Source organism: Colobus angolensis, unplaced genomic scaffold, assembly GCF_000951035.1.
Source record: "Colobus angolensis palliatus isolate OR3802 unplaced genomic scaffold, Cang.pa_1.0 Scaffold3, whole genome shotgun sequence".
NCBI classification, from domain to species: Eukaryota; Metazoa; Chordata; class Mammalia; order Primates; family Cercopithecidae; genus Colobus; species Colobus angolensis.
Window position 1 is genome coordinate 26,701,860 of NW_012116265.1, and position 27,971 is coordinate 26,729,830.

General features: G+C 43.0%; 2 protein-coding genes across 5 annotated transcripts in view; one reads left to right on the forward strand and one right to left on the reverse strand.

Moving 5' to 3' along the window:
- Positions 1–46: 46 nt before the first annotated feature.
- On the forward strand, positions 47–27,971 carry VTI1B (vesicle transport through interaction with t-SNAREs 1B). Of its 4 annotated transcripts, XM_011949741.1 has the most exons (7): positions 802–1,036; positions 12,438–12,598; positions 13,092–13,150; positions 15,668–15,859; positions 18,671–18,844; positions 21,431–21,492; positions 23,452–27,971. In XM_011949741.1, the coding sequence occupies exons 2-7, from the start codon at positions 12,490–12,492 to the stop codon at positions 23,546–23,548; spliced, it is 693 nt and encodes a 230-aa protein (XP_011805131.1). In that variant the 5' UTR covers positions 802–1,036; positions 12,438–12,489; the 3' UTR covers positions 23,549–27,971. The 4 variants fall into 4 exon arrangements, with proteins under 4 accessions (XP_011805130.1, XP_011805132.1, XP_011805133.1 ...); XM_011949740.1 differs by lacking the exon at positions 12,438–12,598 and having other exon boundaries at positions 47–1,036; positions 23,452–27,970; XM_011949742.1 differs by lacking the exon at positions 12,438–12,598 and having other exon boundaries at positions 47–1,036; positions 21,431–21,496; positions 23,452–23,615.
- The window catches only part of ARG2 (arginase 2), a 35,523-nt gene continuing 30,774 nt past the window's right edge, over positions 23,223–27,971 (reverse strand). The window contains exons 6-8 of the mRNA XM_011949738.1: positions 27,856–27,960; positions 26,749–26,885; positions 23,223–24,215 (exon numbers count right to left, since the gene is read on the reverse strand). Of these exons, the coding sequence (XP_011805128.1) occupies positions 24,010–24,215; positions 26,749–26,885; positions 27,856–27,960 (448 nt within the window). The 3' untranslated portion in view covers positions 23,223–24,009. The remainder of the gene's footprint in view (positions 24,216–26,748; positions 26,886–27,855; positions 27,961–27,971) is intronic.

A 27,971-nucleotide genomic window follows, 5' to 3' on the forward strand; every position in this document is an offset into this window, starting at 1 on the left:
CCTTGTGGACTCAAGTAATCCTCCTGCTTCAGCCTACCGGGTAGCTGAGGCCAAAAGTGCGCGCCACCATGCCCGGCTCCTATTTTGGGTTTCCGGTAGTGCTCTCGCTATTGTGACCAGGCTGGTCTCGAACTACTGGGTTCAAGCAATCCTCCCACCTCGGCCTCCCAAAGTACTGGGATTACAGGCGCGAGCCACTCGCCCGGCCGGGTTCCACTTCTGAAAGCTTGGGGAGCCGCTGGGCGTTCCAGGAAAAGTGCTCCACCTCCCGACTGCAGGCAGAGCCCCCGGCCCGGCTATCTTTCCAGGGCCGAAAGCTAACATTCAGTCAAGACGCGAAATGAGGAATTCGGGTCAGGGTGGCAAAGCAAAGCGCGATGACAGTGAGGACGGCGTCTAGACGCAAACACACATCAAATCGGGCACCGGGCTAAACCTGACACCCCGGGCAAAGCGCGACTCCGGGACCAGACGCTCTCCGAGTCAAACTACATCCCCCGGCGTGCACTGCAGCACCCGCCCCTGGCCGGCCGGCGGGGCCCGGGAGGAAGGCGGCCGAGCTGCCCGTCCCTCAGGTCCCCTAGGGCCCTTTCTTTGCGGCCTTTCCCCACCCCGGACCGGGCACTTCTCGGGCTCTGCGACTGCCGTTCGCCCCGCTCGCTCCCTCAGGAGTCGCCTAAGCCGCGCAGTCTCCCGCCTTCCCGTCAGGCTTTCGCGCCGGCGCTCCCGCAATCACGGGCTGGAGAGGGTGGGCGTTCCGGCTCGGGAGGACCCTGCCGCGGCTCCGGAAGAGCCTCGTCCTGGGCAGCGGTGGTGCGGCGGTCGTCGTTATGGCCACGGGGCTGGGCGGCTGACCTCCGGGCTAGGAGAGGGCCCAGAGCCCCGAATCTGGGTGGCCGCTGCTCCAGCGCGTCCTGCGCCATGGCAGCCTCCGCCGCCTCCTCGGAGCATTTCGAGAAGCTGCACGAGATCTTCCGCGGCCTCCATGAAGACCTACAAGGGGTGCCCGAGCGGCTGCTGGGGACTGCTGGGACCGGTGAGGCGCTGGTGGGCCACGCCGTGGGGAGCGCGGCCCCACGCGCTTTGGAATTTTCCCCCACCTTCCTCCCAGACCCGGGCCCGCGTCTCCTCCCTCCGCGTCCTCAGACACGCCCCCTAGGGCTGGCTGGGTCGCAGCCCCAGGTCTCCCTGCCACTGAGAGTGAATTGGGGACGCGCCCGGGGACGCGGGGTTCAGTTCCCTGGAATCCTTCTATGGCCTTCCACATTTTCTCGGTTTTTTTCACTGCGGCAAACAGAGCAGAGGGGCTTTTACATATGCGGTCCTGTAATGTAGCATGGGTTTCTTTCGTAGCTGTTGTTGTTTGTTTTATGCATTTAGAAGCACTAGTCTCAAGACAGGTCTAGTTTTCACCAGACTGACAGAGGATCTGTAGCGCAGAAAAAGGGTTAAAAACCCAAAGGAGTCATAATTTGGGGTGTTGGTATATACCTGTTATTGGAGGGTAGAGAGCTGGCCTTTAAAACCTTATTGTGGCGTTTAGATGTGGTCTTGTTTTGAACGTTTTTACTGCTGAGACTATTTACTACCCCTTAATTTCATGGTTCAGGTTGCTACAAGTTTTGTCTGGAGGAGCTAGAGTTTTCCGGCCCTAGATCCATAGGAAGACCTGCTATATATAGTTCTTGGCCTCCGGATATATAGAACTTGATGGCAAGGACAAAACTTTGTTTTATTGCTTTTATTTAAGGGTCAGAGCTTGAGTGTTTGCTCAACGAATTACTCAAGGTCATAGGAATTGAATGACTTTGGTGAGAATGAAATGCATGTATTTAATATATATTTATTGTGAGGCTGCTGTGTGCCAGGCACTGTTCTAGGTGCTGGTGAATATTGCAAATTACAGTGAAAAAGACATGCACGTCCCCATTCTAGTGGGTAGGTGATAAACAATATATAACTATTAAGCGGCAGTGTTAAAGAATACAGGAAAATAAATCAGAGTAAAGGAACAAGGGATGGGACTTCAGTTTTATTTTATTATTATTATTATTTTTGAGACCGAGCCTTACTCTGTCATCTAGTCTGGAGTGCAGTGGTACCATCTCGGCTCACTGCAACCTCCACTTCCCAGATTGAAGCGATTCTCCTGCCTCAGTCTCTGGAGTAACTGGGATTACAGTTGCGCCACCACCCCTGGCTAATTTTTTTTGTATTTTTAGTAGAGACAGGGTTTCACCATGTTGGCCAGGCTGGTCTCTAACTCCTGACCTCAAGCGATCTGCTTTCCTTGGGACTTCAGTTTTAAATAGGGCGGTTGTGAAAGTCCTCTCTGAGGAGATGGCATTTGAACTGAGACTTGAATGAAGAGAGGGAGTAAATCAGAAATCTGGGAGAAGTAAGTGTCAGAAGGAGGGAATAGCACTGCAAATGTCCTTAAGCAGAAATGAGCTTGGTGTGTTCAACGAAGACCAGGAAGTTCCATGTGTTTGGGATGAAGTGAGCAAAGGAGAGAAGTAGGCAGGGCCAGACCATGTAGGGCCTTGTGGACCATGGTGAAAGACTTGTGCCTTTTTCTAAATATGATGGGATGCAGTTAAAATATATTGTGCAGAAGCATTGTGGGATCTGATTTATGTGATTGAAAAGTTGACTGCAGGCAGGGCACAGTGACTCACACCTGTAATTCCAGTGCTTGGGGAAGCAGAGGCGGGCAGATCACTTGAGGTCAGGAGTTCAAGACCAGCCTGGCCAACATAGTGAAACCCTACCTCTACTAAAAATACAAAAATTAGCCAGGCATGGTGTCAGTTGCCTGTAATCCCAGCTACTCAGGAAGCTGAGGCAGGAGAATTGCTTGAACCCAGGAGGCAGAGGTTGCAGTGAGCCGAGATCGTGCTGCTGCACTCTAGTCTGGGCAACAGAGTAAGACTCTGTCTCAAAAAAAAAAAAAAGAAAAAAAAGTAGACTGCAGGCTAGGCGTGGTGGCTCACACCTGTAATCCCAGCACTTGGGAAAGCTGAGTTAGGAGTATTGCTGTGTTGAAGGATTTTGAGACCAGCCTGGGCAACGTGGTGAAACCCCATCTTTACAAAAAATACAAAAATTAGCCAGGCATTGTGGTGCGTGCCTGTAGTCCCACCTCCTGGGGAGGCTGAGGTGGGAGGATCATTTGCGCCCAGGAGCTGGAGGTTGCAGTGAGCCAAGACTGCACCACTGCACTCTAACCTGGATGACAGAGCAAGACTCTGTCTAAAAAAAAAAAAAAAAGTAGACTGCATTTTCAAGCTGGCACTGAATTAATTTTTGCAATGCCCATTTCTATAAGGCTAAATAATGCAAAAGAACATTGCTTTGAAAAATAGAAAATTGAATTCATTATTACTATGGTTTGAATGTCCCCTCTAAAACTTATGTTGAAATTTATTTGCCATTTTAATCGTGTTAAGAGGTGGGACCCGTAAGAAATGATTAGACCATGAGGGCTCCATCCTCAGGGATTGGATTGTTATCCTGAGAGTGGGTTGGTTGCTGAGAGAGTGGGTTAGTTCAGCCCTCTCTTGCTTGCCTGCTCTCTTGATCTGTTGCTCTTCCACCTTCTGCCATAGGGTGACCCATGGGTAGTAAGAAGGCCCTTGAAAGAATCAGGCCCCTCAGTCTTGGGCTTCCCAGCCTCCGGAACTCTGAGAAATACGTTTCTTTTCTTTATAAATTACCCAGACTCAGCTATTCTGTTATAGCAACATAAAGCTTAGATAGTTACATTCACATTTGTTGTCTCCCCAGCCCTTTTCTCCATCCTGCAAAGAGGACAGTCGGAAATATGTGAATTTTTTTTTTTTTTTTTTTTGAGACAGAGTCTTGCTCTGTCACCCAGGCAGTGATACAATCTCAGCTCACTGCAACCTCCACCTCCTGGGTTCAAGCGATTGTCATGCCTCAGCCTCCCAAGTAGCTGGGATTACAGGCGCCTGCTACCACACCCAGCTAATTTTTGTATTTTTAGTAGACACGGGGTTTCACCATGTTGGCCAGGCTGGTCTCAAACTCCTGACCTCAAGTGATCCACCTGCCTCGGCCTCCCAAAGTGCTGAGATTACAGGCGTGAGCCACTGTGCTTGGCAGAAATAGGTGAATTTCTACCCAACCACAAAATATTCTAAGTTGCTGGCAACAGACATAGTTGTAAATAAACTATATACATATCCCTAGAATTGTAATAAGAAGTCCAACAACTTTACCTCTTATTCACTACCTCGTTCACACTGCTCAATAAATATTTGTTGAATAAATTGAATTTATCTAAGCAAACACATGGTGCCTCATCTGAATCCCTCTTTTTCTAGTTCAGAGACCACATCATAAAGTTTTCATGAATGCCTATCATGAATTATTAGGCACAGCATAATGTACATAATACAGCCCTTGCATGTAGCTTATGCTGTGTAATTGAATTAAGTTATTTTTCAATAAACACTGAGAATTATTATGTATCAGCCACTGTCTGGGCCCTGAGGACTTCCAGAGTGCTTATCTGAAAAAGAAACAAACGGCCGGGCACAGTGGCTCATGCCTGTAATCCCATCACTTTGGGAGGCCTAGGCGGGCGCATCACAAGGTCAAGAGATAGAGACCATCCTGGCAAACATGGTGAAACCTTGTCTCTACTCAAAATACAAAAATTAGCTAGGTGTGGTGACATGCGCCTGTAGTCCCAGCTACTCAGGAGGCTGAGGCAGGAGAATCAACTGCCCAGGATGTGGAGATTGCAGGCAACAGAGCGAGACTCCATCTCAAAAAAAAAAAAAAAGTAAACAAACTTACAACAAAGTGTGTGATTAATCCTAAAATAAAGTTCTCAGAGACCATAAAAAAGGCTGGACTTGAGCATGGGGAAGAGAGGGAAGCTTCAAAAAACTTCAAACTGAATATAAGGGGTTGAATGGGAGTTTGCTAAACAGGGGAAATGCAAAGAGACAACACAGAAGTTAAAAAAAAATGGAATACCCCCAACTCTGGAGCTTAGAATGTATATGGGAAAGTAGTAGTAGATGGGGCAGGTGAAACAGCCAGATTGTGAGGGGATCTTAGTGTGACATCGAGACATTTGGACTTGATATGGAAAGTCAGTAAAGGACTTAAAGCAGTTGACTGATGCGGATTTTAGAAGGAGGGCATTAATTGCTAGGCAGAGGACGAGAGAGAGCACAAGAATCTGGGTATAGGGGACTGTGTTAAGAGCCTTTTGGGCAGTTGCCTTGGTAACACGGGAATTTGTTTGACACAGGGTCTCACTCCTGTCTCCTGTCATCCAGGCTGGAGTGCAGTGGCACCATCACTGCTCACTGCAGCCTTGGCTTCCCAAGCTCAAGTGATCCTCCCACCTCAGCCTCCTGGGTAGCTAGGGCCGCAGGCGCATGCCCCTAGGCCTGGCTAATTTTTTGTATTTTTAGTAAGGGTCTCCCTTGTTGTCCAGGCTATTGTCGAATTCCTGGGCTTAATTAAGATCCACCCACCTCAGCGTCTTAAAGTGCTGGGGTTACAGGTGTGAGCTACAGTGCCCGGCCCAAGAGGTGGTTTTGAGGCAGAAATTAACCAGCTTCAGTGGATATGAGGAGTGAGGGAGAAAGATTCCAGGGTGTCTGCATTTTTTCACTTGGTCAACTGGGTGAACGATGAACTTAAATAAGAAACATAAGAAGAGAAGCAGAGTTTGGGTTGTGGATGAGAATATCAAAGGTACCTGGAGAACAGAGATCATGACATAATATATGTCCATTCTAGCCTCACAGAGTATTTCTTCATGGGTGCATCACACCAACATGGCACATGTATACATATGTAACAGACCTGCACGTTGTGCACATGTACCCTAGAACTTTAATAAAAAATAAAAATAAATAAATAAATAAAATTAAATATGGGGGCCAGGTGTGGTGGTTCATGCCTGTAATTCCAATATTTTGGGAGGCTGAGGCAGGAGGATTGCATGAGGCCAAGAGTTGGAGACCAGCCTTGGCAACATGGTGAGACCTATCTCTACAAAAAAAAAAAAAATATTAGCTGAGCGTGGTGCTGCTCACCTGTAGTCACAGCTGCTCAGGAGGCTGAGGCAGGAGGATCACTTGAGTCTAGGAGTTTGAAGTTTTAGTGAGCTGTCATCATATCATTGCACTCTAGCCTGGGTGACAGAGCAAGACTTTGTCTCTAAAATTAACAATAAAACATTTATGAAGAAATATGTGAATTGAGAGGCCATATAGTATAATATTTAACAGCAAGAATTCAAGAGCCAGATTGCCTGAGTTTAAATCCACCTTTTAGTAGCAGTGTGACCTTGGACAGGTTACTTTAACCCAATTAGTTTTCCCTGCAAAATGGGGATAAATCTTAGTGTCTACTTCATAGGGTTTTTGTGAGGAGTAAATGAGTTAATATATGTAAAGTCCTTAGAATACTGCTAATATAGATAATAGAACTACTAGCTGTGTTATTTAAATGAAAACTAAGAATACCAGCCCTGTATACAACTACTCTTACCTTTTTCTTTTTTTTCCAGAGCACTTGTTTTCTGACATGTTAGACACTTAGTACATTTATGATATTTACAGTATATTGTTTGTCTTCCTTTCACTAGGACAGTGGTTTCATTGTGGTCCATGAACCAGCAGCATCAGCATCATCTGGGAACTTGTTAGAAATGCAAATTCTTGGGCCCAACCCCAGACTTATTGAATCAGAAACTTTTAACAAGCAGTGTGTTTTCACAGCCTTCCAGGGGGTTTCTGATGAAGGCCAAGTGTGAAAGCCACTGAGCTAGAATATAAGCTCAATATTATGTCTTTTTTTCACTGTGTTTCCTAAGCACCAGAACAGTGCCTAGCACAGACTAGGTGCTCCATAGATATCTGTTGGATGATGGAATATGTGAATAGTGTGAATTGTTGGAAAGAAAATATTAATATATGATTGTGATTTGTTTCTATTCTACTGTTGTCCGCATTTTCATTACTTTAAAAATGGGTATATTCTACCTATTAAAACAACAAAAACAGCATTTCTCCAAAGTACAGTCTCCATTCACTTTCTGCCTTTGAAGGATATTAGAGACAATGTGTCGTATTTTAGGAAGTTTTTGTGGCAGTGACTGTCCATTACCACATACAATAATTATTAATCCATTTAATATCTCATTAAGTACCTATGGCCATAATTTCTAGTCTTGGTTTTACAACCTCTGAAGAGGTCTCTCCACTTACTTTGGAGTACCATAATGTGCTATAATTTCTTAATCTAATCAATAATGTTAAATGCCGGTGGTCATGGTTTCTAGTTTTGTTTTTGTCATACCTGAAGACGTCTCTCCATATGTCTTAATGGGTATCATAAAAATATTCAAAGTTTTCCATTTTAAATCATTTAGATCAGTATGTATAACACAAGACCCTATTATTTTCGGAGCCAGAAAAAATAATCACTATGGAGTACTGTAGTCAGCTGGCCGATAAACACCAATTACTTACAGACTGTAGAATTTTAACTATTCTAACTTCTCATATTTTCTACTGAATTTTGTGTTTGCTCTTAGGTTTTCGTAAGTATTTACTTTCAGAAACAATGGTGGTTCCTATTTATTGAGCCTTTATATTTGGCACTTGCTAAGTGAATGTTATGTGTATTATTTCTTTTAACCCTTTCAAACAAGCCTTATGAGGTCAGTAGTTTTATAGTCGCTATTTGCAGATGAGTAAACAGGTTGGTTGAGAGGAATCTGTTGCTTTTAACTCCTGCATGGTGTGGGATCTAGTCAACTGTCACGGTATAGAAATAAAGGGTGTAAGTCCTCCATTTTGCCACAGTGAGGCGCCAAAAGCAAAGTAACCACATATTTATGAGCTGGTGAAACTGAAGTTATTTCCACAACTTTAAAGGGCCAAGAGTAGGCATTCTTGGACTGGAAATTCAAACCCCCATAAGGAAGAGAGGCTGCTCACTTTGGTCAGACATTAAGGTAGGCTTTCTGTAGTTCTGTTTTTCAGAGCTGTTTCCATTTTACTCCATGTCAGCATCCACCCAGTTTCCCAAAGGAGACAGAGTTGGGCCCAGAGAGTCCCTCACGTGTGACTGATTTGGGCAGGCTTGTGGGGTGGGGGATAATGGTATTTGAAGTGGTTAATTCTTGCTCATGGTGCGCATTCTCCCCAGGATGCCACCTTGCTGTTTGTAGTTGATTGTGACGTCAATTCTAACTCCCTAAAAAGAGGAAGAGGTTTTTTGTTTTTTAAGCAAATTTTTTCCAGTTGTTAAAGGCTATACCCTGGGCGCACAAAAATGCCCCTCAGTTGTGTACAGTATACAGTTGTTTACTGTACAGAAAAGCCTTGGACTGGGAGTCAGCAGACTTGCACTCCAGAACTAGTGCTGCCATACATTTGCTGTTCTGATGACTGGGGAGGCACTCACTTTCTCCAGGGCCTAGCGTCCTCAGCGGTAAAGGCAGGAAGTTAGACTAGATGATCGCTGAGGTACATCCTAGCTCTAGCATTCATTGGTTTCATAATTCTGAGCCTGAAGAATTTTTGAAAAGCAGCTGTCTATCCCTCTCAGTTGGGTAGAGATCAGCTTCTTGAATTATCTGCCTCCCTGGCTTTATTATCACAAGAAATGATTTGAAAGGCTTCTGTTTTGTTTGTTTTAAATCTTAGAAGTCCAGAAAGGATCTCATAAATGTAGTGAAGTTCTTTAAAAGTATGTTAAGTTATAGAGCACGCATAACAGGAAATGTGTTTTATGAAATCAGGTAGGAAATGGAATATTCCAGCACACAGAAGTTAGTGAAAGGAGAGAGGTTCTGTGGTTGTCTTCTCCCCCTTTCATTTATGTAGTGACTTTCCTGGAATCATTCTAGAATTTGCCCCTTGAGAATGCAGATTTTCATGCCCATTAACAAAGGAAGAATAAAGGAGGAGACTTTATGACTAAACACAGTTGTAGAAAAATCTAGGAAAGGAACGAGCTAGGAAGGGAATGTACGTATGTGTACAGTACTGCTTCCTACTGTCTGGCTTGGATCAGGAGTGAGCATGCCTGAATTTGGAGATGTGCGGACTCAGAGCAGTGATGATGCTCAGCACTTTTGGGACAGCTTATTACAAAGTGATACAATACTGCTCCATGGAAGTAGCCATTTTTGACTGTAGGTATTATTTCAGTACTGGTAGCTAAGAACACAGCCCCCTCACAGATAGTAATAGCTGCTTTGGTGCTCATTTCAGTTACATCATAGATGGTCAAGAGTCATACCGTTTGCCGTGGTGAACCTTCCCCTACTTTTTTTTTTAAACCACAAACAGAGCCATGGGTTTTGTGAGTAATATGGAGGAAAATGTCTGGAGTATCTTGTGTATATTAAGGGGGTGTCACACAATAATTAATGAGACGTCGTAAAGAGTGTGTTGTCGGCCGGGCGCGGTGGCTCAAGCCTGTAATCCCAGCACTTTGGGAGGCCAAGACGGGTGGATCATGAGGTCAGGAGATCGAGACCATCCTGGCTAACACGGTGAAACCCCGTCTCTACTAAAAAATACAAAAAACTAGCTGGGCGAGATGGCAGGCGCCTGTAGTCCCAGCTACTTGGGAGGCTGAGGCAGGAGAATGGCGTAAACCCGGGAGGCAGAGCTTGCAGTGAGCCGAGATCGCGCCACTGCACTCCAGCCTGGGCGACAGAGCGAGACTCCGTCTCAAAAAAAAAAAAAAAAAAAAGAGTGTGTTGTCATTTGCGTGTTCAGGCAGTAGCCACATCTAAGGAGGTTTATAGTTCTAGGATCTATGGCATAGTAAAAATGACAAAATAAATTTATGTATTTCAGAGGAACTTGGTCTCAAGTTGAGATTATAGAACATATGCATCCAAAATGATTTATGGTCACTTAAAAAGTAGGATACATGGACAGGTGTGGTAGCTCACACCTGTAATCCCAATACTTTGGGAGGCTGAGGTTGAGGATTGCCTGAGTCCAGGAGTGAAGACCAGCTTCAGCAAATTATGAGATTGCCATGAGACAGTAAGGCCCCATCTCTATCAAAAAAAAAATTAGCTGGGTGTGGTGACTTGCACCTGTAGTCTCAGTTACTTGGGAGGATGAGGCAGGAGAATTGCTTGAGCACATGGGAGGATTGCTTCAGTCTGGGAGGTCGAGGCTGCAGTAAGCCGTAATCATGCCACTGCACTCTAGCCTGAGTGAAACTCTGTCTCAAAAAAAAAAAAAAAGATACAACTGACATTAGATGCTGTTGTGGTTAACAAAATGTAAATCCATATAAAGCATTACAGTTACATTACATCTTATGTAGGATTGGATTCAAAAGTCAGGGCTTGGCCAGGTACAGTAGCTCACGCCTGTTATCCCAGCACTTTGGGAGGCTGAGGTGGGTGGACTGCATGAGGCCAGACTGGCTAACATGGTGGAACCCCCTCTCTACCAAAAAAATAGAAAAATTAGCTGGGTGTGGTGGCGTACTCCTGTAATCCCACCACTCAGAAGGCTGAGGCACGAGAATCACTTGAACCCGGGAGTTGGAGGTTGCAGTGAGCTGAGATGATGCCACTGCAGTCCAGCCTGGGCAACAGAGTGAGGCACAGTCTCAAAAAAAAGTCAGGTCTTAAGATGAAAATCAGAGTAGACAAATCATCTAAGAAAATCTCAGGACAGCAACTGAATACCCACAGGCCATTTCTTCATAAGCCCAGCTCATCTGTTCTCTTTTGCAGTAGAATGGCTGAGGTGGATGGATCACTTGAGGTCAGGAGTTTGAGATCAACCTGGCTAACATGGCGAAACCCTGTCTTCACTAAAAATACAAAAACATTAGCCGGGCATGGTGGTGGGTGCCTGTAACCCCAGCTGCTCGGGAGGCTGAGGCAAGAGAATTGCTTGAACCTGGGAGGCGGGGGTTGCAGTGAACCAAGACCGAGCCACTGCATTCCTGTCTGGGCGACAGAGTGAGACTCTGTCTCCAGAAAAAAAAAAAAAAAAAAAAAAGAAAAGATGGCTCTTTAGTTGGTGGAAGTGCTGCTGGCTTGTGTTTAGGAGTCACATTGAAAAATACGTAGCTGTAAAAGACCATATCCCCATACATGCTACAGCATAGATGAACCTTGACTTTATGCTAAGTGAAATAAGCTAAACACAAAGGACAAATACTGTATGATTCCACTTAACGGTGTACCTGGAGTAGTGAAATTCATGGAATGGGGAGGTGTTTAATGGGTATGGAATTTCAGTTTGAGATGATAAGTTCTGGAGAACAGTTAGTGGTGATGGCTTCACAACGGTGTGAATGTACCTAGCCACTAAGCTATACACCTACAAATGGTCAAAATGGCAAATTTTATGTTACATGTATTTTGCCACAATTTAAAAAAGAAACAAAGACTATATCCCCAGACTATGAAGGTACTTCCAAAAGATGAGTTCAAAAAGTTGGAGGTTGCAGTGAGCCGAGATCACCTCACTGCACTCCACTCCGTCTTGAAAAAAACAAACAAACATTGTAAACGATGGTAACTTTGTGGTGAGAAGTAGATTATATGTAGATTTCCAGGGAGAACATTCATTTGGAGGTATAAATTTTTTTTAAAAAATCAAGCTCCTCATAAACGGAGTTAATTTTTGCTTGTTAGATATGAAGGGATGACCTACTTCCTCATTTTATAGTCAGTGAAGGAGGAGGTGCGGTCAGAAAGAAATGAAGGAAATTATCCAAGTTTACATGCTGAGTCAGGCCTGAACCTGGCACCAGAACCTCACTCCCCTGACTAACCAGGAAAGGTGTTTGTATGCCTTTGCCCCATACAAATGTTTACCAGGTGACAGCATTCTGGTACCACCTTCATAGTTTTTGCCATCCAAGTATCATTATTATGTCACTTACCTTTTCTTTTCTTTTTTTTTTTTGAGGTGGAGTCTTGCTCTGTAGCCCAGGCTGGAGTGCAGTGGCACGATCTTGGCTCACTGCAAGCTCCGCCTCCCAGCTTCACGCCATTTTCGTGCCTCAGCCTCCCGAGTAGCTGGGACTACAAGCGCCCACCACCACACCCGGCTAATTTCTTGTATTTTTTAGTAGAGATGGGGTTTTACTGTTAGCCAGGATGGTCTTGATCTCCTGACCGCGTGATCTGCCCACCTCGGCCTCCCAAAGTGCTGGGATTACAGGCGTGAGCCACTGTGCCTGGCCTTGTCACTTACATTTTCTTTGTGTCAACTTATTTCATGTAAAATACATTTATTTAAAACAAAGTTATTTAAAAATGAAACTTCCTATCATATTTTAGATGGAAAACCTGTAGTATAAGTGATCAGAAAATACAATGAAGACAATACTGTTTTAGTTAGATGTTGTTTTGAAGCTAAAGCCTGTTCTATTTTTGTTCAAAGGGGAGATTAGTAATTTTTAGGTATTAAAGATACAGTTAACCAAAGGGATGGAATGGGAAAGGCTGAAAGGGGAATGAATAACGTCTCATTGTTTGAGTCATTACCAGTGCCACACCCAGAGAAAAACAAGCACCATACCAGGCAGTCTCCCAGCAAGCAGAGTGGATAGAATTTTTAATTTGTTTTGCAGAAAAGTAGTAGATACGAGTTAACATAGAAGTGGTTCACTGTGGGAGTGAAGGTAGGGGGTTTCAGAGAGTCACTATTGGTAAACATTCTTTTTTTTTTTTTTTGAGACGGAGTCTCGCTCTGTCGCCCAGGCTGGAGTGCAGTGGCGCAATCTCGGCTCACTGCAACCTCCACCTCCTGGGTTCAAGGATTTCTCTGCCTCCCAAGTAGCTGGGATGACAGGTGCCTGCCACCACGCCTGGCTAATTTTTGTATGGTTAGTAAAGACGGGGTTTCACCAGTTTGGCCAGGCTGGTCTTGAATTCCTGACCTCATGATCCACCTGCCTTGGCCTCCCAAAGTGCTGGGATTACAGGCATGAGCCACCATGCCCTACCATGGGAAGCTTATTCTAAGCAGAGGGAATGGCCTTTACAAATGTGTGGAAATAGTAATAAGCATTTGAAACTTATCTATCTTTTCTAGAAGAGAAGAAGAAGTTGATCAGGGATTTTGATGAAAAGCAACAGGAAGCAAATGAAACGGTGAGAACAAGGAACAAATTTTGTTTCTTCTACCTGGTGTTGGTCTTTTCCAGAAGTAATGCTATGAACTGATCACAGATTAACTGTTCCTGTCCATTGATCTTGATTTTGACTATTTCTTACTAAATGAAGCCAGGTGATAGGGATGGTTGTTGAGGGGGTTTGACAAACACAAATGGGTAAAGCCTGAAGACACTCGTGAAATATGACTCTTTGGTAATATATTGCTGATGTGAGTAGTGAGGGCATTCTCATACTTTTACCCAAGCAGTCTTTTAAAATGTGTTGTTTCTTTTGCTTGTTTGTGTTTTTGAGACGGAGTCTTGCTTTGTCGCCCAGGCTGTAGTACAGTGGCGCAATCTTGGCTCACTGCAAGCTCCACCTCCTGGGTTCACGCTGTTCTCCTGCCTCTGCCTCCTGAGTAGCTGGGACTACAGGCGGGCACCACCACATCCGACTGATTTTTTGTATTTTTAGTAGAGACGGGGTTTCACCGTGTTACCCAGGATGGTCTCGATCTCCTACCTCATGATCTGTCCGCCTCGGCCTCCCAGAGTGCTGGGATTACAAGGCATGAGCCACGGCGCCCGGCCTAAAATCTGTTTTTAAGAGCTGGTCATTAAGATAGGTTACTGGTCAGTGCGGTGGCTCACGCTTGTAATTCCAACACTTTGAAATGCCAAGGTGGGAGGATCACTTGAGGCCAGAAGTTCAAGACCAGCTCGGACAACCTAGGGAGACCCCCATCTCTACCAGAAAAAAAAAAAAATTACCGAGGTGTGGTGGTGCATGCCTCTGGACCCAGCTACTCAGGAGGCAGAGGTGGGAGGATCACTTCAGCCTGGTAGGTCAAGCATGTGGTTAGCCACAATTGCACCACCGCGCTCCAGTCTGGGTGGGTGGCAGAGCAAGACCCTGCCTCAAAAAAAAAAAAAAAAAAGAAAGTTACTGTTCTTTGTTAAACTTACTGTCACAGAAAATGTAGTTTAGAGGTAATTCTAACCATGTCCCTTTCTGCCTTAAAAGACAACATAGTAGCTGGACTTGGTACCTCAGGCAAGTCATGCATGAGTCTCAGTTGGCACCCAAAGTTTGTCAGAAGTTGGTTCAGTTTACTGAACGGTTTAACAACTGCTTCTCTTCACCTGTGGCTTTTCTGTTTTTTCGCTTCAGCCCTATGGAAGCAAGAGTCCTTTGACTCCATCTCATTATACTCTAGCTTCAGCAAACCCATTAAGATTGGGGCCAAAATTCTGGTCCCTGCTAGTACTCTGCAGAAATAATTGCCCCTGTATTTGCTACCCCAGAGCAGATAGAGAAAAAATTCTCTTTTGGCCAGCAAACTTCCTTCTTGCTTGTTCAGTTTCCCAGTTATCACAGTGAAGTTCTGAGAAGGAAGCACATCTGCATCCTTTTCTCTGTTTTGCATCTGTTTTAAGAAAGACCAGGCCACCAGACTGTAGAAACTATCTTCTTCCTAATGGGGGTACTAGGAGCTTTTCTTAATACCTGTGTGCAGCTGGGCATTTCCATGATACCTGTTTGTAGCCATTCTCCTGTTTCAGTTAATACCTTGGTAGCATTTTTAAAATCTTCTAGCTACTGCTGATTTGTTTGATGCTCAGATACTTGTTTTCTCCAAACTCAACAAAAGTAATAATCATATTCTGACCATTCCAGGCAGATGAAAATAATTTAGGGCCGCTTGTGAACATGTCCAGGTGTTACATTTTACTTATCCCAGAAAAATAGAAGTCTGATTCCCCTAAAGCATCCTGCTCTAGGGTAGGCCCCTGGTTGTCTCTGACCTAGAGACAAACTTAATTGATTTTCAGAAAGAGGAGCAGGAGAAGGGAAGAATCCTGATGCCAGACCCCTATCACTTTTAGTACAGTAGACTTCAAAGCACTTTTTGATGGCAATGTTCAATCATACCAGGCTAAAAACTTGGTATATTGAAGAGAGCTGAGAGAATTTGAAGATTTTGAACCCTAACTCCTTTTCTGTTTAATTTTTTTTTTTTTTTTAATAGAGATGAGGTCTTGCTATGTTGCCCAGGCCCGTGCTCAAATGATCCTCCTGCCTCCGCTTCCCAAAGTGCTGGGATTACAGGTGTGAGCCACTGTGCCTGGCCCGGACTCCTTTTTGTGTAATCTTGAGCAGGTTTCTTTAAGTTTTTTATATGAAATGGAGCATTTCCTACCTTACTGACTTGTTGTGAGGATTAAATGGAGAATGTATATAAAAATGTTTAGTAAACTATAAAGTACTTCCTGTTTTTCCATTCATTCATTCAGTTCATATATTTTGAAGGCCTGCTCTGTGCTTGCTAGGCAGTATGCCAGACATTCAGAATGAGAGGAACATGCCAGACATGGTCCCTGCCTCATGGAGCATATGGTTATTTGCTTGGTGTAGTCCAAATAAATAAGTGGTTTGATTAGTCCAAACTAGGCATATGTCCAAATGAGTGAGGGAAGAACCAGGCTATCCACTCACTACTTTCTGCCTTCCCAGCTGGCAGAGATGGAGGAGGAACTACGTTATGCACCCCTGTCTTTCCGTAACCCCATGATGTCTAAGCTTCGAAACTACCGGAAGGACCTTGCTAAACTCCATCGGGAGGTGAGAAGCACACCTTTGACAGCCACACCTGGAGGCCGAGGAGACATGAAATATGGCATATATGCTCTAGAGAATGAGCATATGGTAAGTTTTAGCTGTTGTTGTTTTTTTTTTCCTTAAGGGCCTATGTTGTTGGGGTATTTCATGTTATCAATGTATACTAGACTCTTGTTTCATTTTTTTCACCCTTATCCTCTTTTCTGCATCCAGGTCCTGTTATCCCCTTGGTATCTGCTCTATTTAATGCAGGCCTTTTGAACCATGTGCATATTTAGATTTCTTTTTATCCTTAATATAATACAGTCTCACAATTTAAAAAAAAAAAAAACAGTGCTTTGTATGTAGTAGTATATAAGTGTTACCTATTCTTATTATCTGGATCCTGTATTCTGACCCATTGATCTAATTTCTTTTCTCCTTGATCTTTTTTATTCTTTCATATAAATTTTAGAATCACTTTCTCAAGTATGCTTGGAAAATTCAGTTAGGTTTCTAATTTATCAGAATATTGTTACACAATCAATCCAAACTTTCCTTTACCTTAATGCCAAAATGGCCCAACAACTGAGATACAGTAACCAATGCAGGGCGCTTCTCGAGAAGGAACTTTCTGTCTTTTTATTCTGTGGTAATGGAAAGTGAGCCAGACTGCCTGTCTGGCTTTCAGGATTCTGATTTATAAAATTGGACTAATTGAACATCTATATTCTGAAACCATCTAGAGCAGCTTGATTGTTAAAGGAATAAAACGTCTGAAAGATTAAATGTGCTGCATTTGGTCTGTCTTCCACCAACAAAACACAAAGTAGAAATTCTCTGGCAAGTAGCATGACAGAGAAATAGAAAGGGGTCCACCAGTCCAGACTGAACAGAGGTAGAAAGGCTCGTACTCCAATTTTAAACAAATCCTGTTTCACAATGCATCCTGATTATAGTTTAAGAGACATTCAGAATGATATTGGCTTGGCATGGCTGATGCCAAAACTAGACCCCTTGAGAATGAAGTATTTAAAATTTTCAAATGGATGCACGAGGAATCACCACAGATTAGAAGCTAACAGAAGATCACTTAAAGGGAGACTGGAAAAAGGCAGGCAGGTGGAGCTGGTTAAAGTGGGAGTTGTAAAAGTGACTTTAGTCATGTTGCCAAAGTTGGGGAGGAAATCTAAACAATTTTGCTTTAAAATTATGAGTTTCAGAAATTATTAAAACATAATTTAGGTATCCATACCTTCTGTAAAATTATTGTTCCAAATCTGTCTGAAGTTCATTTATGTGATCTGATCTTTTCTTGGTCATTTTTTAGCCTACTCAGTTGAAAATCTGCATCTTTTATTTTGAAAACCTTTTTCCTTCTTCTTTGCGCTAACCTAACTGATTTTATTTGAACCTCATTCAGTGGTTTCCTCATCTGCTGGTCTGTATGCCATTAAGTCAAAATGCTACAGAGCACCGGGCACGGTGGCTTATGCCTGTAATCCTAGTACTTTGGGAGGCCAAGGCCGGTGGATCACCTGAGGTCAGGAGTTCAATACCAGCCTGGCCAACATGGTGAAACCCTGTCTGTACTGAAAATACAAAAATTAGCTGGGCGTGGTGGCAGGTGCCTGTAATCCTAGCTACTCGGGAGGCTGAGGCAGCAGAATTGCTTGTGCCGAGGCGGCAGAGGCTGCAGTGAGCTGAGATCGTGCCACTATACTCTAGCCCGGGTGACAGAGCAAGACTCCATCTCAAAAAAAAAAAAAAAAAAAAGGAAAGGAAAAAAAGAAAGTGCTTTTTGCTACTTCTGCTCTGGGAGCCAATCTTTTGGCTTCTTGATGGTCCTGCCAGTGGTCACCTGCTCTGTAATAGGCCTCTGTGAGCTGGGTTCCTTTTGAGTGTGCGCGTGTGCGCACGCACGCTTTGAACAGCTAAGAACTTGGAGCCACCTCCATTTCTGTCAGTGGTTGTTAATTCTGGCCTGACAAGGCTACTTTTGTCTTCATGCTGTCTGTGTTTAGGATTACAGGTGGAGTAAAACTTCGGTGGGGATTTAGAAAATTAGGGCAGTTGAGAAATTAGGGCAGGTGGGGAAGCTTGCTCAAGCCCCAGATGCTAATTTCCCTGAGACCAAATCACCCCCAGTGTGGCAGCCTCAAGGCTTTTTGTTTGACCTTAGGTGAAGTTCTTTTTGGGGCTCACCAAGAGGGTAACCACATAACGTTTTTTCCAGAATGTGGTAGTGTCTCAGACTTCTACAAAATTTCTTTAGATGCTGAAAAGAAGAATTTAGTCATCTAGGCAATACCACCCCGAACCTGCCTGATCTCAGAAGCTAAGCGAGTCAGGCCTGGTTAGTACTTAGGTGGGAGACCACCTGGAAATACCAGGTGCTGGAGGCTTAAAACGAAGAACAGAATAGCTTGTTCATGGTCCTTCAGTCCTCAGTACCAGTCAAGTGGGAATCTTCAGTGAATTAACCTTTTTCTAGGGCTGCGGAGTTTAGTTGGTTTGCTCATAACACTATCAAAGTTACAGGCTATATGCATTAATCAGGTAGCTCCCACATCTGGGCTGCCAACTTTCAGAATTTGATAGTCCAGGAGACACATGAACCAGTTCACATTCATCACAAACACAGGGAAAGTGCTCCAGTATTTTTAATCCATCTTTCCTCGCCTTATGTAAATGTAAAAGACAGTGGAGTGGGGGTATTGTGATCCTATTGATTCATTTCAGGTTCTGCTTTAGTCTGTGACCTTGAAAAGAATCATTAGCTTCTTTGGTTCTGTCTTAAAAGGAATGAAAATTATTGCTCACTGTATTCCTTCTAACATGGGGAAGGTCATGAGGAATATGCTGGCAATGAATTTATAATGGAAAAAGTCTAACATTTCTCTTCCATACTCCTTTCAGAATCAGCTACAGTCTCAAAGGGCAATGCTTCTGCAAGGCACTGAAAGCCTGAACCGGGCCACCCAAAGTATTGAACGCTCTCATCGCATTGCCACGGAGACTGATCAGATTGGCTCAGAAATCATAGAAGAGCTGGGGGAACAACGAGACCAGTTAGAACGCACCAAGAGTAGAGTAAGTCTGGGCAGACAGGGAAAGGGGCAAGTATGGGCAAATTAGGGGGCCACTGCGCCGGGAAACCATACTGAGACCAAAAGCTACAGCAGTTCTGTATTCAGGGAATAGTCTTTTTAAAGTTCGTATGCTTTTCTCAATTTTTATTTATTAATTTTTTTATTATTTATTTATTTATTTTTGAGATAGCGTCTCACTGTGTCACCCAGACTGGAGTGCAGTGGCGTGATGTCCACTCACTGCAACCTCCGCATCCTGGGTTCAAGCGATTCTCTTGCCTCAGCCTCCTGAGTAGCTGGGATTGCAGGCATGTGCCGCCACACGTAGCTAATTTTTGTATTTTTAGTAGAGACGGGGTTTCGCCATGTTGGCCAGGCTGATCTCGAACTCCTAACCTCAGGTGATCCATCCACTCCGGCCTCCCAGAGTGCTAGGATTACAGGCATGAGCCACTGTGCCCAGCTGCTTTGCTCAATTTTTAGTTTGCTTGGCCGAGAGATCTCCCTTAGAAGCAATTTTACCCCTAAGAATTAGACATCATTGGAAATTTTTGCTTCAGTGAAGGGAAAAAAAGATGGAAGAAACCTGATTTCTACACTTATAAGATTACAGGAATTAATAAGGATAAAGTGGCTGTATTCTGTCTTTGGCAAGAGAAATAATATGTCAAAAGGCACTTAAGGATTCAAAGCTTCCAATCTGAGATTTTAATTTTTCACACATCTAATAGAGTATTCTGCTATTCTTACAAAAACATCATCTACTTATACCCTGTCATTTAGAGCCAAGGCTATTTTCCAGATTTCATAAAATACTACCACAGTTTATAGATTTATAAATTATGCTTCAATCTTGGACTATAACCCTTTACTATTATCTAAGTAAAAGTAAAAAAAAAAAAAAAGTAATAGGGAAAAAAAATCTCTAAGGATTATCCAGTAAGGTAAGCTGGATCATTGTGGAAAGAAAACAAATATTTAAACCAAATGATGACTATATCAGGGACCTCTAGTCTTCTGTCACTCTGAGAGCCTCAGAAAAATAACTCATTTATTTTTTCCTTTCCATAAATGAGTTAACCTACGTAGGAATTTTTTAGTTTTTTAGAGACAGGGTCTTGCTCTGTCACCCAGGCTGGAGTGCAGTAGTGCAATTAGAACGTACTGTAGCTTCAAACTCCTGGGCTCAAGTGATCCTCATGTGTAGCTGGGACTACAGGCATGTGCTACTGTGCCTGACTAATTGTTTTAATTTTTTGTAAAAACGGGGGTCTCACTATGTTGCCAAAGTTGCTCTCGAACTCCTGGGCTCGAGCAATCATTCCACCTTGGCCTCCCAAAGTGCTAGGATTACAGGCATGAGCCACTGTGCCTGGCTGGAATTTTTTAATTAGTACAATTTGCCAGTTGAATGCTGTATTCTTAATAGCAGAAGGCAAATCAATTTGAAAAACATACTGTGGCCAAGATTTGGACAGGAAAATACTAGCTCAGTGTGAAGATTTGAGTAGATTTTCTTAGTAGCTACAATTCTCCATTAAGTCAGAGTAATGCCTGCCCTCTTCAGTGAAAATTCACAATAAATACTACATTCAAGGAAAGCTATGGAGAATGTAACTTGCTTTCAGATTGTGTGGGTTTTGGTTTTTGAACATACCAGGTAGATTGGTTGAATTTAAAAGCCCAGGAGGCCAGGCTTACATCTTAATTTTAGCACTTTGGGAGGCTGAGGTGAGAGGATGGCTTGAGCCTAGGAGTTTGAAACCAGCCTGAGCAACATAGCGAGATCTCATCTGTACTAAAAATCAAAAAAAGTAGCAGGGTATGGTGGCATGCACCTGTGATCCCATCTTACTTGGGGACAGGTGGGGGTATTGCTTGAGCATGGGAGGTCAAGGCTGTAGTGAGCTATGATTGCAGCACTGTACTCCAGCCTGAGTGACGGAGCGAGACCCTGTTTCAAAGAAATAAAAGCCAAGGAATGAGCTGAGCGGTCAGCTTACCAAGGCCACTGGGGAATGGGAACAGATGGCAGGTAGCCATCTGCTGGAGGTGAAATATCCTCCAGCTGTCCAGATTAGTAGCAGGCAGTTGAAAGTTCCATGGAGGTTCTTTTCACAATTCGATGCAACTGTCTCTTAAGAGGGTAAAGAAAAAAGATAACCAGATTCCAAAAGTAGTAACAGGCCAGCCTACAAAAACAAATGCCAACTCAAGAGGCTGTCCTGGAATTTGGCTGATGAAATTCAAATCTTTAGTTGCTCTATAGTCACTGGCTGTCCAGTCTGCTGGCTACACTTGAAGCCTTCCCTTTTGGAGTAGCCACGGTAGAAGATTAGCTCAGTCTCAGGAGTCCATCCCCAGCAGCAACCTAGGAAGATGATTCCTAAGCCTACTTGATGAGTACTAAAATATCTTGTCCTTTCCAGGTTCTTCTACTTACACTCAAAGGCCATCATTTAAATTGGCTTGATTTCTTGGAATTTTTCAACATATATCCCTTAATGTCTAGTGTTAATCTAGGGATATTCAATTGTACAGAGTATACTTTTTAAAGAGGGAAATAATCACTATTTTCTCTTCTCAGCTGGTAAACACAAGTGAAAACTTGAGCAAAAGTCGAAAGATTCTCCGTTCAATGTCCAGAAAGTAAGTTTTATTAAAGTCATGAAATTTCTCTTAACTCAATGGCTTTCAACCAAAAAGCTTAAAATAGTGACTTACAAAGGTCCTAATAAAGCACCTCAGCAGTTGACGCATAGTCCCCATATACTCAGTACCACCCAGCAGACCAGAATAAATACACTAAGGAATATGGTCTTGGATAATTAAATAGCTCAGGATAAAATCATTTGTTACAAGTATATACTGCTTTGACTTGGAGCAGTGAAAAATTTCTCCACTGAAAAGATTTAATTACAGCTGATGTTCTTTAGAGACGGCAACACATAGGAATAACAGCTTCCTATTCCTTGAAATATATTTGTATAATCTCGGCCGGGCACAGTGGTTCACACCTGTAATCCCAGAACCTTGGGAGGCCAAAGCGGGCAGATCACAAGGTCAGGAGTTCAAGACCAGCCTGGCCAAGATGGTGAAACCCATCTCTATTAAAAATACAAAAAAATTAGCTGGGCATGGTGACAGGCACCTGTAATCCCAGCTACTCGGGAGGCTGAGACAGAGAATTGCTTGAACCCAGGAGGCGGAGGTTGCAGTTAGCCAACATGGTACCACTGCACTCCAGCCTGGGGGACAAAGCGAGACTCCGTCTCAAAAAAAGAAAAAAAAAAGAAATATATTTGTAAAATCTTGATTAGAAAGCAGCTTTCACCTGCATAGTACTTGCTTTTGGCTCTGCTTGCCCTTCGTGGGAGTCAGCTCCTTTTCTGGAAGTTCTGTCTTGTAGGGAAGAAGTAGACTTTTAAAAATAAAACCCTGGGGAGTTGTCAGGGTTGGCGGGCAGTAACTGAGCTAAGATGCTGCAGAATCTGCTGGCACTGTCAGGTTGCCCAGAGGACCATGAGCATTGCTTCACGCAGGCATTTTGAAAATAAAGGTCCAGAAAACACAAGCTGTTTCAGGAGAAGAACAGAATTCCAGTGCATCTAAAGGGTGGTGGAGCTGATGACCTCCTGTATAGAGCCACCGTGATTCTCGATTAGTGAAACAGCATATGCCATGCATCAGCTGGCTGTGGTTTCATTTCCCAAGAAACAGGATTGACTTCAGTCATCACAGCAGTGACTTGATTCAGTTTCATTCAGCTCTCTATGGACTCCTAGTCTGATAAATAACTAAGTCCTCCTTTGAGGATCAAAATTTGAATTGTACTAACTGCCACCAATAAAGTAGTCTTTATCAAAAATAAAAACCAAAATCCTTGAGTGCTAACAGACAAATCCAGGGCAGAAATATTGCCACTGAGGTTGAAGTTGGGGGTAAGAGGGTATTGTACGTGACCTTGGGCACAGGTGGCCTAGCATGAAACAAAACTACAACCCACTCATGGAACTAGCAGGAGGGGTGGGATTTTCCTACAGTGACAAATTCCTTGTGGAATAGGGAGAAACCTAGAGTGAACATGAGAACTAGAGGTTGGATTCTTGGTGTAAACAACAGATAGTACAATTTTTAAGCTCCTATACTACCTTTATAACATATCTGTTTGGGTTGATAGGAGAGCAAAGGGAAAAACAGGGCAGAGGAAAGAAGTTTCCAAGGGATTGAAAGGTATTACCCAGGCTTCTAGTTACTTATCATAGGGCCGGATCCATCCTGAGCTGGATGTATATATGATTACTTTTTCTAGCTAACCCCTCTTTCTAGAAATGCTATTTTTAAAGGAAGTAACTACCATTTGGACACATTTCAGAATTCATTTTTATGCTTTGGTTTTTATTGTCTCAGTTTAACATTTCTGTGAGGTAGACAGCATTATCCCTAAATGACAGCTAAAGAACCTCGTGAGTACTTCCTGGTAAGTGGCTGTGTGATCAAACAAACAGCCTGAGAGTATCCAGCCGTGGTTCCAGGTCTAACCCCAAAATGTTTGGAAGGAAGGTTATCCAAACTTCTGACTACTCCCCACTTTGCTTCTCTTGGTAGAGTGACAACCAACAAGCTGCTGCTTTCCATTATCATCTTACTGGAGCTCGCCATCCTGGGAGGCCTGGTTTACTACAAATTCTTTCGCAACCATTGAACTTCTATAGGGAAGGGTTTGTGGACCAGAACTTTGACCCTGTGAATGCATGATGTTAGGGATGTGGATAGAATAAGCATACTGCTGCTGTGGGCTAACAGTTCAGGTATGCACTGGGTAGCCAAACTGTGGGAGGAGGGAGGAAAGATGGAAAACCACTTAAATGTGAAGGAACAGCAACAAGACCAGTATGATATACCAAGGTAATAAATGCTGTTTATGACTTCTTTAAATTTACATAGTACTATAGCATATTAATACCCTGTGAACTGCAAAAAGCCAAATACATTTACAGTAGTATTGGTCACCAAAATAGAGGGGAAACTTTACAATTTTGAGAATGTGTAAATGTTCTCATTAAGGCAGTATTGACCGAGACAACCATTTTGTATCTGTCTGTCCCCTCAATGCCTCATAATTCTGGAATGCCCGTTGTGAAACATGTTAGTGCATAGTATATCCTAAATTCTCACACGTGCTTGATTTTCTGATTCATCTGGTGAACTGGGAGTAGGAAGTTGGCCATAGACAATATGCCCTCCTTCTCTTGTCTGACCAAAACTTGAAGCAATCACATCCACTGCCAGGTTAGCTGTAGTCTTCGCCTCTTCCTCTGAGGTGGCCAACTGAGGATTGACTTCAACAAGATCCAGTGCCGACAGCAACCCTGGAAGAACAAAGTGTGACAAAACCTCAAATTCCCTTGCTACTACTCTCAGTGAGGGTCATCCCACTGGGACAGGGAGAACAAGCCAAGGTAAAAACAAGAGTCCCTTTTGTAGTAGAAAATACCTATTTTCAGGAAGCCCCTTGCACCTCATCCTCTTGGCCATGAATTTAAGTTAAAACACTGTTATGCTCCAGTAGATTAAAAGAAACCTTTAAGATAACTAAATAAACCATCCTTGTTCAACTAACATAATAGGCATAATTGTCAGGCCTTCTGGAAAAGGAAAAGGCTTGGTGTTGGGTGGGGGAGGTTTTCATCCTGCTTGTTGGCAAAATGTATACCATCTCCAGTATGACTAGGAACCTTCCAGATGCCTGCCTGGAAATGAATCAAGTATGAAGGCAGAGGAAATCTCCCACTTTCACTAGCTAAACTCCATTCCCACTTTTGAACTCTAATGTGTTTTCTGTATCTGTTAGAGCACCACACCATATGCGCTGAAATGTAGTTATTACTGCAAGCTTCATTCTCACCCCTGCAGGCCTGAGCTCTGGAGGCAGGTTCCACATCTAACACATCTTTTGTCTCCCAGCAGACTGACCCAGTATCTTCTACTTGATCAAGAGAAGATTCAGCCATATGTTAGTTATTTTATTTGGACTCCAGTTACTTTCTGTTAAGGTTTGAGAACTTCTGTCAAAGTTCTCAGTACTGTTCCTTTGGCCTGGAGCAAGTGGAAGGGAAGCTTAAACCAGAAGAACCTATCCAGACCTGCTAACATGCTCACCCCTCTAAATGCCTCATTGCTCTGTAGAATTTAACTTTTTAGTTGGTTATTCTGGATGAAGCGTGATCTGAACAAGCTAGTATTCAGGAATACAAGTATCTGAGAATATTCAGGGTGGCCATAAAGTCTGGAAACACAGGCGAATGTACCTAATGGTTTATTGATATTACACTATAGTACATGATGTGCTTAATGCCATATGTCCATTCAGCATCTTCCCTTATTAGCAATGTGTAGTTGAGTGTATGGTGCCAAACTGCAACCAACAGGTATATTACTGTAGCATTTCCATCATTTCCTGCACATAGACCTGTGTTCCTGATTTGTCTCTTGATTTCCACTGACTAAACCTGCACCTTTAGCATATCCTAGAAGTGGTAATGAAGGTTTGCAGTATTAGAAATACATACATGACTTATGTTTCCAGACAATTGTCACCCTTTAAGCAAACTGCTTTAGGTATCCAGTTGACAGCATTTTAACAGTGCAGTGGCCCAGTCATGGCTAACTGCAAACTCAACCTCCCAAGTAGTTGGGACACCTGGCTAATTATTTTTTTTTAGAAACAGGGTCTCACTATGTTGCCCAGGCTGGTCTTGAACCCCTGGGGTCAAGTAATCCTCCTGCCTTGGCCTCCCAGAGTACTGGGATTATAGGTATGAACCACTGTGCCTAGCCCCATGAGTGTCTTTTGGAATAAAATATTGTAGCATGGGAACAAAGAGACAAGTCATGGCCGCTGCCACATATAAGTGCTAGAGGTTATAACCCCTGCTCTAAAGTGGTGTTTTTAGGAAGCAAAGCAGAGAATTGAACTCCCAGGTTCTCTGACCAATAACCTGAGGACCACTGGCAACATCTAAGATTGCAGATCTGAGAATTAGACCAGTACTACCTGCCTTTCTGTACTGCCTAAGGTTCTAGCAGGCTGTGGCACTAAGGAGACCATTTCTCAATGTCAGTTTCTATCCCATCTAGTCAGGGGTTCTCTATAGCCCTGAACCTTTCAATCTGAGGTCTCTATCCATACCTTAGTTCCATCACATGGTTACTGAAGCAGTATGATTTGGTAGTTCTTTAAATTTTGGAATGAAAGGTCATTTGAAGTAGCTTTAAAACCAGAAGCTTTCTGACAGAAATGGAAACTGTTTGCAAGCAAGTATGAGTTTTGGAAAAGTAGCCAGTCTTGTAGCCAGTCTTGATAACGTACAATTCATCTTAGTACTCTTTCCATCAATCATTCTCATCTAACTGTATCCCCCTTATTAGAGATCCTATCAGGCTCTAATACAAGACCTACCCTACATAAAGGACCCAAGATATTGTCCAATTTGCAGATTTCTTCAAGAGATCAGCTTTAACTCCAAATTCACAACTCCCAGTGAACCAACCTCTTAGAGTGTAAATTACAGTCTTGGTCTTGCCTTCTTATCTTAATCTGCCTTTAGATAACTCAGACACAAAGAACTGCATCAGTTTGACAATTTATTCTTGTATTTAGTTGTTTAAATATACAATTTTTTACTCATTATCGCCTTAGTGTAATTTGGCAAGAGCCATGTCCAAGCATGACTCTAAAGTAGTCCTTTTTTATTAGCATGGCCATATAATTTTTAGCTACAAAAGTTCAAGCAAAAACAAACTCTGCAATGATGTGGAATATCAGAAAGATCCTTTGCAGGCAAGAGACTCTAGCATATTTACCTATTTTGTTAACAGGCTGCAGACCTGGTTGCTACATACCTGTATTGTGTATTTCCTCAGCAATATACATGCCTTCTCGATAGGTTAGTCCCCCTACAACAGGAGTTCCTGTGGCTGGAGCTAGTGTAGGGTCAAATGCATCAATATCAAAACTCAGATGGATTGGTCTTTGTCTCCTAGAAAGGAAGAAGATAAAATAATATTTAACTGGTTGTGCTTAGACACTCATCCTTCTCATGGTTGCAACTCCTTGATTTTGCTATTTGTCCTGGTACTTTGTTAATAAAGCTGTTAATACATTTCCAGGCTTTCTATTCTTGGAAGTTACTGAGATTGGCAATGTTAACTTCCTACCTACCACTTCATGATACTGCCATTTGTTCTGCATGCCTCAGACAGACTAATGTATATATTTCTGCCTTACCCTGGGTATTAGAACCTCTTACACTAATAACTGTCAATAGAGGGATTTCTTCATTTCTAGATGAGATTGGGCTCTGATACAGTCTAATTTAAATTGGCTTGATGTAGGTTATGGCTGCTCTTATTCTCTGAACCTAACAGCAGCTGAAGTGAACTCTAATTTTAGGTCTGCAGTTTTAACATCTTCCATTTCTAACTTCATTAGCCCCAGTGTCCAAAGGCTGAAGCTAACAACTAAGTTTCTTAACAGCTTACGAAATGACATACTACCAGATAACAATTCCAACATTAATCACCCAGAAGTAAATACTTGGTATTGGGAAAATGCTCTTAAAACTGCCGTTTGATTAGTATTCATCTGCCATCTTTCTACACTGCCAAGACTTGCTTAACATAAAACTCATATGAAACAATCGTGAGACTGGGAAGAATGGGACAGTTGAAACAATAAATCCTTGTCATCTCAGAATATAAGCATTAAAGATGGAGATCAAGAAAAAATCATGAGACATAAGATCTAGGCAATGATTTAGAGGAAGCCTCCTCCCAAAAACCCCAGAGGAAGAATATGACCTGTGTTTCATATTTTGCCTTTCTGAACTATTTAAAATTATGTGTATGTTTTTGCTTTTTATTTTAAAAGTAAAGCTGCTGTCCTCAAGAAACAGGCTAAAGTGTGTTGCCCACTGGGGGTTTGCCCTGACATCAGTTATAGTTACTTACTTGCCAATCAGCAGATCAAATGTTTGTTCCATGACCTTCTGGATACCAAGTCGATCAATATCTCTCATGGAAAAATACTGGATATCATAGTTCTTTAAAATAAAACTGTGATGAGA